Source organism: Phyllostomus discolor, chromosome 3 (genome assembly GCF_004126475.2).
Source record: "Phyllostomus discolor isolate MPI-MPIP mPhyDis1 chromosome 3, mPhyDis1.pri.v3, whole genome shotgun sequence".
Lineage (NCBI taxonomy): Eukaryota > Metazoa > Chordata > Mammalia > Chiroptera > Phyllostomidae > Phyllostomus > Phyllostomus discolor.
The window spans coordinates 111,240,647-111,253,067 of NC_040905.2; the positions used below are offsets into that span (position 1 = coordinate 111,240,647).

Below are 12,421 nucleotides of genomic sequence, written 5' to 3' on the forward strand. Positions count from 1 at the left end.
TCTGAATTATAGGGGTACCAGAAGAGGAAGAGGAAAAGCAACAGATTGAGCACATATTTGAACAAATACTAAAGGAGAACTTCCCCAATCTGGCAAAGGAAATAGACTTCCAGGAAATCTGGGAAGCTCAGAGTCCCAAAGAAGTTGGACCCAAGGAGGAACACACCAAGGCACATCATAATTACATTAGCCAAAATAAAAATGAAGGAGAGAATCCTAGAAGCAGCAAGAGATAAGGAGATAGTTACCTACAAAGGAGTTCCCATAAGACTGTCAGCTGATTTCTACAAAGAGGCCCTCAAGGCAAGAAGGGGCTGGAAAGAAATATTCCAAGTCATGAAAGACAAGGACCTACATCCCAGATTGCTCTATCCAGCAAAGCTCTCATTTAGAATGGAAGGGCAGATAAAGTGCTTCTCAGATAAGGCCAAGTTAAAGGAGTTCATCATCACCAAGCCTTTATTATATGAAATGTTAAAGGGACTTATCTAGGAAAAAGAAGATAGAAAACATGTATAGTATAACGACAGCAAACTCACAATTATTAACAACCACACATAAACCAAAAGAAACTAAGCAAACAACTAGAACAGGAACAGAACCACAGAAATGGAGATCCCATGGAGCGTTAGCAACAGGGGAGTGGGAGGAGGAGAGAGGGTAAAAGGTACAGAGAATAAGTAGCATAGATGGTGGGTAGGAAATAGACAGAGGGAGGGTAAGAATAGTATGGGAAATGTAGAAACCAAAGAACTTATAGGTATGACACATGGACATGAACTAAATGGGGGATGTGGATGGGAGAGGGTGTACAGGGTGGAGGGGAGTGAAGGGGGGAAATGGGACAATTGTAATAGCATAATCAATAAAATATATCTTTTGAAAAATACAGAGGGGAAGGGAAGGAGAAAAAGAGATAAACATCAATGTGTGGTTGCCTCTCTAGCAACCACAAACCCAGGCATGAGCCCTGACTGGGAATCGAACAAGTAGCCCTTTGGTTCCCAGGCCAGTGCTCAATCCACTGAGCCACACCAGCCAGTGCAGCTTCCTGAGATTTAAAAAATAATAATTAAATAGAATAGATCATGTATATACAGTTCCCAGCCCTTATGGGTACTTAATCCATGCTGTTTTCATAATCATAATAACCAGTCATTTGTTCTCCCTATAAAACAGGATGCACTGAGCAAACGAAAGCACCGATCTAATTTGTTCCCCAAATCTTTACAGCAGTGGAATTAATATGAGTCCAAAATATTTCACACGATTTGACTTTTCTCATCAGGGTAAAAGTACATGTAACATAAAATTTACCATTATTACCATTTTAACATATAAAATTTGGTAGCACTAAGTACATCCACAAGATTGTGCAAACATCACCACTATTTCCAGAACGTTCTCATCATAGAAAATGTACCACCCTGTTACAGTCTGGGTGTTTTGACACTCAGCAGAGCTGGGGCAGAATTATCAATCTGAACTTTGTTCAACCACAGATAAAAAAGGGAGAAAATAGGAGCCGGCCCATGAACTCTGCAATGTGCGCGCGTGAGGCTCTCACAGCACGATGGGGTTCAGGGTCCCTGGGCTGTTGCTGTCCATTCTACTGGGTTTGGCCAGCAGCCACCCCATTCCTGGGAAGAAGAGCTTCAACAAATTGCTTCTGATCTCGTTTGATGGCTTCCGCTGGGACTACGACCAGGATGTGGACACCCCCAACATGGACCGCCTGGCCCGGGAGGGCGTGAAAGCCAAGTACCTCACCCCACCCTTCGTGACAATGACCTCCCCGTCCCACTTCACCACAATCTCAGGTAAGTTCTGCCTGCAGTCAGTCCACTAATGCTGGTGGAAGTCCCTGGCATCTGTCATTCCCTGAGGGAGAGCCCATTCTGGCTCAGCTCCAGAGAGACCAAGGCAGCTCGTGTAACTTGGGGCACTCCCTGGAAGAAGCGCTCACTTAGAATACCCTGGGATCTCAGGGCAGTTTCTAGAAACCCATGGGCTATGGAGCCCTGACCTACAGACAGATCAGGACTAGGATTGCAGTCCCCTAAGGGATCTCCTTGCTCCCCAGGCCCACACTCACCCTCACCCTGCCTTTCACACAGTGGCTGATGATTTTTCTTTAAAGTAAATTATTAAAAGAATTTTATAAAAATAATAAAAACTTGTCCTGGCCAATGTGGTTCTGTTGGTTGGAGTATCATCCCATAAAATGAAAGATTTGATTCTTGGTAAGAGCACATACCTGTGGGTTCAGTCCCAGTCAGGGCACAAGCAGAAGGTGGCTGATTGGTGTTTCTCTCTCACATCAATATTTCTCCCTCTCTCTCTCTCTCTCCCTCTCTCTCTCTCTCTCTCTCTCTCTCCCCCTCTCCCTCTCTAAAATTAATGAGCATGTTCTCAAGTGAGAATACAAAATAATAATAATCAAACCTTACAATTTAAAGAACTCAATTAGATCAAGCAACTACCCTGCTTAATACTGGCAGATTAACCCTCTAGAAGAGAATGCAAATTTTGCCTTCCTGTGGCCCAGAAGGTCCCCACATCCTGACCCCTGGTCTCTCCTGGCCTTTCTCATCTCTCTTCCCCTCGAGTGCTTCCCTCCATCTCACAAAATCCTCCTACCTGTGCCTCCACTCAGTCCCACCTGCCACAGGACCCTTGCCTATTCAAGTCCTCCCAGCTCACCTAGAGCATGTAGTCCACTGGGGCAGACACATATCAGGCAAGCATACAGACTAATGGATCTCAGTACAAATTGGAGAGGCACCAAGAAGGAAAAGGAGAGTTTCTCCAGAAGAAGATGGCCAGAGTAAGGTGATCTGAAATTGGAGAGGTAGGAAAGGGGTCTCTGAGATGGAACAGTTGAGCTGCAAGAGAAAGAGACCTCGAGTGACAAGAGGAAAGAAAAGTGTTCTAGGCAGAGGGAACAGCATGTGTGAGGTCTCTGTGACAAGAAGGAACATGGTTGTTCCAGAATCCCCATCACAAAGCACTCCACTGTAATAAGAATAACAATAGCTCCATTTCTCAGACATGGGCTTGATGTCGAGTACTGTGCTAGGTTCTTTGCCTTCATTGTCTCTAATACACTACTGCAAAGCAGTGTTGTCCCCATTCCACAGATGAGAAAACTAAAGCTGAGGAAGTGCCTGCCCAGTCACCTGGCCAGGCAGTGTGGAAGGGAGGAGCCAGGCCTGGAACCAGGGTGCCCTGGCCATACAGAACTGGTTCTGCCCAGTTCTGAACTAGGAATCTGCAGACCTCTCTCGGGGGGAAGGGGCAGGGAGGGGTGCCTGGCAGCATGAGCCTCTCTCCTATCCTGAGAGCCACTCCCTGAAGGACGTGCAAACTGCTGGTGCCATTTTCCGGGGAGAGGGTTTTATTGCTTCCTCAGACTCTCAAAGGGGCCCTCAAATCAGAAACTTTAAAAATAAAGCTGAACAGACACTCAGAGGGAGATTTGCTGAGAGAGATTTTCCTACATGTAAACTCCTTGAGAAGCTAGTCATTTGGGAACTATTAGCACCAGGAAGCAGGAACTAAATAGCCCTTTTCTGGAGAAAGCAAATGCCACTTCCCGTCGACTTTAACTTCATAATGCTTAAAAGAACTCCTGTCAGCAGATGCTGGGCCCCTAGACACTGAGAATATGATGGGCACAAAACAGTATAAGGCTCATCCACTACTTATTTATTCCCAGAAGTGTTTTGATGAGAAGATATAAACAGTGAGAGCAAATTTTAAAAATTACAAAATCTCCTCAACTTCTCTACTACATTTGCTGCCAGTGGGGACTACAAACAGAACAGCTCCAGTGGAGGGTAATTTGGCAACTTCCAACACAATCACACATGCAGGAACTTTCTTATTTGGCAATAGCACTTGTAGGACTTTATCCTACAGATATATATAGCTATACATTGGGAAACCATGTACCTACACAGTTATTCATTGCATTAGTGCTTGTGACCGAAAAAGAAAATATCCATCCAGAGGGAAGTGTCTAAATAAAATATATCCACAGTATGGCATACTGTGTCACCATTAAAAGAAAAAAATGACCCTGGCTGGCGTAGCTCAGTTGATTGAGCGCGGGCTGTGAACCAAAGTGTCGCAGGTTCAATTCCCAGCCAGGGTACATGCCTGGGTTGCAGGCCATAACCCCCAGCAACCGCACGTTGATGTTTCTCTCTCTCTCTCTCTCTCTCTCTCTCCCTCCCTTCCCTCTCTAAAAATAAATAAATAAAATCTTTAAAAAAAGAAAAAGAAAAAAATGAGGAAGGTCTTGGTGCCCAATAAGAAGCTACCTCCAAGATGGATTGAGTAACAAAAGCAAGATGCAGAGAATGTGTGGAGTATGCATATATATGTGCATGTAATGTATATGTGGATATATGCACATACAATTACTTCTAGATGCATAGAGGACCTCTGGATGAATCAACAAGAAATTGGTAACAATTTCCACTGGTTCCTCCAGGGAAGGGGCCGAGTAGTAGGAAGAATTTACACTGTATGTATGCCCTGTGTACCTTTCAGATCTTGGACCATGTGAACATACTGACTAGAAAAAACAAAGTGTTATAACTGAAAATAATCTTCTACATCCACCCATTGTAAAGAAAGCACGTTCCTGTGTTTTCCTTATTCGTAACCAGACCTTCCATTTATTGAACAGGATTCACTCCTTGTGAACTTTAAAACAGGTTTCTCCGTGGACATTTGGGACCAGATCATTCCCTGTGGTGGGGCTGTCCTGTGCACTATGGGATGTTAAGCAGTCTCCACCCACGAAATGCCAGAAGCACTCCCTCTTCCCACTGTGACAACCAAAAATGTCTCCATACGTTGTCCAGTGTCCCCAGCTGAAAAACCACTGCTGAGTGACTGAGCCCAGTACTTGGCTTACAAAAATGCCCAGCAGGTATCAAAAATATCATGTCCTTCAATTTTCATAACAGTGATATGGAGTCAGGACAGTTACCTACTTTACAGGTGGAATATCTGAGGCTCACAGAATCTACCAATCTTCCCTGGGATGGGAGCAGTATTCAAACTGAGCCTTGAACAGTTCAGACAGTGGGTTTTCCATCCCTGCCCTCCAGCATGACTACAGCCCTCTGTTATCTTTGGTTTAATTAAGCAATCATTCCAAACCCCTTTGAATATTGCCCATCCTCAAGCTTCCAGGCAATGAGAATATATGCTGAATATGTTGCATTAATGAAAGAAAGGCAACCCTGGACCCAGCAAAACCACTGATATTAATCTTCATGAGCTAGGCTCAAGCCGACCTCTGTCTGACTCCAATGTGGAAAAGAATCATCTGTAATAGAAAAAAATAATGGTTAAAAATTGGTGCTGCCAGCACCCAAAGACCTCATCAGATTCCAGGGGGTCAGCCTGACACAAATTATGATAAAAGAGTCTCTCTGGCCCAACAGCTAATTCACTGGTGTTCTTAATAACACCTCTGGGCAATTTAACACAGGAGAGAGGTGATGATGGGGAGCTGCTGCACTGCTTCACATCCCAGCTGCAAAGTAGAATGGCACAGCTCCAACAAGGGCTCAGGTCTGAGAAGCCACAGGGTCACCCCTCTGGGTGTCCTAGACAGAGTCCAAAGAACAAGGACCAGGTGGTCCCAGGCAGAGAGCAAGGCTGGAGAGGCCATGCCCCAGGTACAGCCCCAGGAACAACCACTCCTAAAGCATAGCTGACTTGGCTGCCCACGTCAGAATTCTGGGCTACCAGGGTCTTCATCTGGGCAGCAGGACCTCCTTGTGCTTTGGGGCTGCCAGGTGTGCAGATATCTCAGCCTTCACGGGAGTCAGAATCTCATGACCCTTATCAGCTTTCCCTGCTGCTGGTGAAGAACGTCTTCCTGGTGAGTATTTTTACAGCGCTCTTGCTATGTGCATTCTTTCATTGGACGATTATTGTTGGAGCATGTCCACTGGGCTAGGCAGTGGGAACAATGGCAAATAGACATTTAAATGTCTCCAGCATCTTGTCATCTTTCCAGGGCTTGTCCCACAACACAAGCTCATATCCCATGTGCTCCCAGATCCCACAGACTTTTCTGGGGCTTGTTTCTGTTTCTCTGTAGTTCCACCACAGAGAAAGACCAAGAGCCACCTACCTGGGGATCCTTCTACCTCTGCTTCCTTTCTCTGATAGCTCAGGGCATCAGACAGGGGAGATTTGTTCTTACTCACCTGTGTCCTCCAAGCCTTTCTCTGCACCCCAACTCCCCTATGGCTCTCATAAGGAATCAAGCTTGTGAAACTCCAAAGCCAGAGGAGTCTCTGCTTTCTACATTTCCTCCCATGGCATCCTTTCCTTGAGGCATGGAGGACAGAAGTCCTGGCTGTTTGAATTAAGGAACGTCTAAAGGACAGAGAAGTTTTTAAACTAGCTATTAATTCAAAATATCCCACTTTATCATCTCTCCATTCAAGAAAATCTTTTCATCCTCACAAAGAGTATGTGTTTTTCTGCCAAGTGTTTGCCTCTCAGCACCACCTACAAGAGGGGGAAGGGATCTCTGTCTAGGATCATGGCTTCCAAGTGCAGCAAGACCTGGCTGTGGGGTAACATTCTCCCTCCAGCTCCCCAAGGCTGGGCACTGGACAGGCCTGCGTATTCATCGAGTTTCTCCCTTCACTCATTGGATGGGCCATAACTTCCTCCAATATAGTTTTCTTCCTTCCACCTGGCTCCATTTCCCCACCTCCATGCCATGCATTCACGAAGTGGGCTTGACCACAGTACCTGAAAGATGTATTCATTTTCTATGGCTGTGTAACAAATGACCATGAACTTAGCAGCTTAGAACAATACCCATTTATTATGTCTCAGTTTCCATACATCAGGAGTCTGAGCATGGCTGAGTTTGGTCCTCTGCGCAGGGTCTCACAGGGCTGCAATCAAGGTGTTGGTGGGGCTGGAGTCTTCCCCCAAGTCACCTGGCCTTTGGAAGAAGTCATTTCCTTGCAACTAAGAACTCAAGGAAGGCAGCTTGCTTCCTTAAAACCAGAAGGAGAGAGTCTCTCTCTCCTCTAGACCCCCTTTTAGGAGCTCATCAGATTAGGTCAGACCCATGCTGGATAATTTCCCTTTTGAGTAACTCAAAGTGAACTAATTAGCAGCCTCAGTTACATCTGCAAAATTCCTTCAATTTTTCCATGTACAACTGGTTAGAAGCAAGCCATAGGTAATGCCCATTTGCAAGGGGAGAGAATTAAATAAGGCCTGTATATGGGGGGGTGCAGGAATCTTGAGGGCTATCTTTGAATTCTGCCTACCTCAAATAGGTAACCAGGAGGTGAGCATTAGCCTTTGTTTAAAGGCAACAGTAAATGGGATGGTGCCCCAGAGCGGAGCTCCAGAAAGCCCCCAGAATTATTGTCTAACCTCTGAGCCCCAGGGGCTAATGCAAGAAGGGCAATGAGTAACCAAAGAGGCTGGACACCCCACATCACAGTGTGTCGCCACATTAGTACTAGGCCCTTTCTGCTGCTTAGGACAAAATGATGAGGAGAAGGATGTTGACGATGATGGTAATGATAATTTTAAAGAAAAGTTAAGAAACAAGGAGAAGAAGAAGGGCAAAGGAGGAAGCAGATAAAGAGGATTATTCATCTGAAACTACTTTTGTATATTTCCTAAGGCTTGCATAACAAAATGCCACTAACTAGGTGGCTTCAAACAATAGAAATTTGTTGTCTAGCCATTCTGGAGGACAAAAATCTGAAATCAGTTTCATTAGAGCCATGCTCCCTATGAAACCTGTAGGGAACCCTTCTTTGTCTCTTCTTAGCTTCCTGTGGCTCACAGGCAATCTCTGGTGTTTCTTGGCTTGCGTGCATCACTACAGTCCTCCATCCCATCCATGGAGTTCTCCCTGTGTCTCTGTCTTTGCATGGCCATCTTCTCATAAGGACGCCAGTCATTTGGATTAGGGGCCCGTCCTACTCCAGTATGACATCATCTCTGCAATGGCCTATTTCCACATAAGGTCACATTCTGAGGTCCTGGGGTTTAGGGCCTCAACATATCTTCTTCAAGGAATACAATTCAACTCATAACAGTCATACAACACATAATTCACTGATAACTTCAGGTATGGCTATATCAAGATCCTCAAATTATGTCATCAAAATGATATATCTCTCTCTTTCTCTCCCTTTCCCTCTCCTTCTGCCACTCTTTTTTCCCTAAGAGTGACCACAAAATCTCCAAGATGACCCTCATTGGCCAATCAGCTTCTCATAACCAAGGGCTGTGGCTACAGGGGTGAAATGATGCTGAACACCCAAGTTGGGACCTCATGCCCACCCCCAGGTCAGGGTAGGGGGAGGCAAGCCCCACTAAAAGCATATGGACTGTCAACTGTAGGCTGGTGAGTCCCCAGTAGAAAATCAGGGATTACTATCAGAGGGAGGAGCAAGTGAAGAAGGACTGGCAGAAATGACAGAAGTCCACTACACCAGCCTGGGCCTGACGGTGCAAGAAAAGGGGTTTTCAGTCTGGCGACCCAGTACTCAGTCCCAAAGAAATCAAAACTCTATCTGTGGGGCTGCCCACAAGGCATGGATTTGGTGATCACACATGCAAACAGACATCTTCCATCACTGCCCCCCTGTCTGCCTGAACTCTGAGACCCCCTAAGATCTCACCGAAATGAAAAGCCAGTCTCTGAGGGTTAAGCAGCTCATGGTGCTAGTTGAAATCACCCAATTCTATCTCTCTCTTGAGAAGCCTGTACTTACTGCTCCATCACTAGTAATGACAATGAACATTTCTGCAATCTCAGTTTTTATTGCAAAGTGATTGAGGACCAGTAACAGTAAGTTACACTGTTGAAACTAAGGAAATCTTGCCAAACAAGTGGTGGGTGGATAGGAAGTCTTATGACAGCAGTGTAAATATATTTTCTCCCCCAAGGAACTGACTGAAATTAAGAAGTTATCACAGCTATGTTTCAGACAAAATCTATCATAAGCATAAGCCATGATATTATAATTTGACAATTTTAGATCTAGTCAAATGGATATGGCCCTAGGGTATAAAGGAGATGCTTTGTAACTAGACAATGGTCAGGAATAATAAAAATGAGGCCCTCTCTGTTTGACATTTTTCCTGTCTTGAAAGGACATTTGATGATAGCCTCAAGACCCCCACTGACCAGAAGTTGTCTCTCTCAGTTCCAGAACTCCCTACCCCCAGACAACCCCAAAACCAGAGCAACCACTTATAGTCATATAGATTGTGTACAGCACAATTCTGGGGTGCTGAATTTTCATAAATAATATGTGGGTGGTGCCCCCTGGAGGTGTGCGGGGCACAACTTGCACAAATGATCACTCACATTCCATCCCAAAATCAAACTATAAGAGGTAAAAATTTCTCATATATGTAATCAATCATGAGTCTACCTCTCTTTCTACATGAGACAGGAGCAAAGGAAGTGTAGTCAAATGTACTTGGATGATCATTGGCAGTAAATCAGAGTTTCTCAACTTCAGTGATATTGATATTTCGGACCAGATCATTCTTTGACAGGGCGGAGTCCTGGGGGGTGCTGTCCTGTGCAACGCAGAATATTTAGCAGCAAGCCTGGCCTCTATCTAGTAGATATCAGCAGTATCCCTCCCCCCAGTTATAACAACCAAAATTGGCTCCAGACATTGACAAAATGGTTCTCAGGGTCCAAATCATCACCTAGTTGAGAACCCCTGGAATAAATATGTAATATGCAAATCACATGTAAATCAGACAGCCAAAGATCACATATATGACAATCTAGCCAGTGGGAAAAAGAAGTCTTCAAGAGGTAAGGGAAAGAGACAGAAAATCAAATTCCTGCTGCCAGTAACAATACAAGCCCAGCAGATGTTGTTGGGAACCTAATCAGAAGATACTGTAAACCTTAATCCGTTCCCATCCTACTTCCTCAGCAATAGCTTCCCACTCAAAAAGTCCTGGAAGTCAACAAAGCCCAAAACACAGGCAAACAGGGCAAAGAAACCACAGACAAAAAAATGTCTCTTCATTTCCACAAAGGGAGAAAAAAAACAAATAGTAAAAAAATGGAAAATAAAACAAGGCTGAGAAACCAGAGTATTTCCTAACTTTTCATTATGGAAATTTCTGCAGGAAAAAAAAAGCAGAGAAAATTGAAGAATAAACTGCCGTGTACCCAGCACCAAGATGCAAGAATTTCTCCACATTTTAAAAACCTAGTTCCATCATCCCCACCCAATGCCCTTTTCATAATTCCTTCCTTCCTCCTTTCTTTCTGGAATCTTTTAAAGCAAATGTCAGGCATCATGTTATTGCATCCATAATACATCAGCATGTATTTCTAATCTAAGAGTTTGGGTTGATGTGGTTTTTATATAACCTCCATGCTGTATTTAACAGACTTAACTTGAAGAAACTAGAATTCCTGCAAGTGGAGAAAAGATCTAATTGCCACCTCAGAGTCTCTCCTACTAATGCTACTCAAATTACATGTATACGAACCACCTGGGAATCTGGTTAAAATGCAGATTCTAGCTCAGTGGGTGTGAACTGGGGTCTGAGAGTCCACAGTCTAACAAGCTCCCAGGTGATGCTGACACTAAGGGTCCATGGATCACACAAGAGGAAGGTTCAGCCCAAAACACCACAACAACCAAGCAAAAAATCATGACTGCTCTCAACTCCAAATCTTGAGTGAGAGAAGCAGGAACCACTTGAGACTGAGAGCACAAGCATATTACTTTCCTGAGGCTACTGTAACAAAATACCGTAAATTGGTGGCCTAAAGGAACAAAATGTCTAGAGGCCAGAAACACAAAACCGAGGCTTCAGCAGGGGTGTGCTCCCTCCAGAGTTTCTGGAAGAGAATCATTCCTTGCCTCTCCTGGTGGCTGCCAGCATTCCTTGGCTTGTCGCAGCATCACTCCAGTTTCTACCTCCCTAGTCACATTGCCTCCTCTTGTCTGTGTCCTCTCCTCTTCTGCTTCTTATAAAGAAAGCTGTCTTTGGGTTTAGAGCCCTCATCGCCTCATCTCAAGATCCACAATTTAATTACTTCTGCAAAGACCCTGCTCCCAAGTAAGGTAACATCCACAGGTTCTGGGGATAAGAAGATGGTCATATCTTTGAAGGGAAAGGGAGTACCATTCATTCAGCCCACTACAGTGGTAAACAGGGAAAAGTAAAGTGAGAAAAAATGGCAGAAGCAAGGACAGATCCTGTCTCTTTGACAGTGGCCAGTAAGTCAGGCCAAAAGTAGAACTGTGTGTCAGTAGGGTTCCCAGACAAAACTCAAGGACAGCTCATCTGCTTCCAGCTCCTTGAAGAGATAGCATTTTCTGTTCTGACTGTAGATTAGAGGGAGAGGTAGGGGTAAGAAAGCCCGTTCTCTGCTTACCTAGTTCCTGAGAAACTGTGCCTCTGCCTTAGGGCCATTCTCAAGTTTTGTTCAAGGATAAAATTATCTATTGATGGCCATAATTAAAAAGCAATGTCAAAAAGAAGCAGCATCAGCATTTTTCATTTGCATTTACTCATGAGCAAGACCAAATTAGTAAAATGGATGCTCTAGGGTTTTATTTTCTCCATCCAGAAAAAAGCTGCCATCATCTGGTGCTAGTGTTGGAGTCCAGCCTCATTTCTATAGTGGAAGTTGATAAGGTATTAAATTTCTATTGGTGCACTGGGGCACCTGTTCTCATTTCAATACCTTCGTTATGTTATCAATAGGTGGCACTCAGGGTTGTAGGCTTGGGGTGAATGTGGTTTTGAGCCCCAGTGGGACTGTTTTTGCATCGGTGTCTCGATGGTGGTTCTGGATGAGCTTGTTTGCTCAAGACTGGAGCACTGGGTTGATTTAAGGTGATTGGTCGACTGGATTTGGCAGCTGTTCTTCCTCACTGATTTTATACAAGGTGGTTAATAAAATTTTCTTCTTTGGTTTTGGGAATATGCACTTAATGAAGCACTGGACCTCACAAATTAAAAGGCAAATAAAGATACATTTATAGCTCACATGGTAGATTGGGTCAAAGGAATTAGTAAATCAAACATAGTAGGTCCTGAAGTTACTGTTAAGTAAGTGAATGCATGAAAGTATGTCAATGCCCTAATGGACTATTTGTAAAAATATATACTGTTCCACCTGAAAATTAGTAGGTAGAAGCTGAGGAAATGTTGGGGGGGGTGCTCTTATTGAGTTATTAAATTATATCATCGTTTATTTTAATTCCACTGAAGTATTTTTTTCCCAAAATGACTTTGGACTAAATCAAGTTCTGCTTTCCATTTGTTCAGATCTCACCTGGCCATCTACAAATGGGGCAGAAGGTGGGAGGGTGTTTATTCAATTAAATTCAACAAACATTTGTTGAAC

General features: G+C 44.2%; 1 protein-coding gene across 1 annotated transcript in view; it reads left to right on the forward strand.

Moving 5' to 3' along the window:
* Positions 1-1,503: 1,503 nt before the first annotated feature.
* Positions 1,504-12,421, forward strand: part of LOC114502677 (ectonucleotide pyrophosphatase/phosphodiesterase family member 7-like) — a 34,990-nt gene continuing 24,072 nt past the window's right edge. The window contains exon 1 of the mRNA XM_036020951.1: positions 1,504-1,820. Within this exon, the coding sequence (XP_035876844.1) occupies positions 1,574-1,820 (247 nt within the window). The 5' untranslated portion in view covers positions 1,504-1,573. The remainder of the gene's footprint in view (positions 1,821-12,421) is intronic.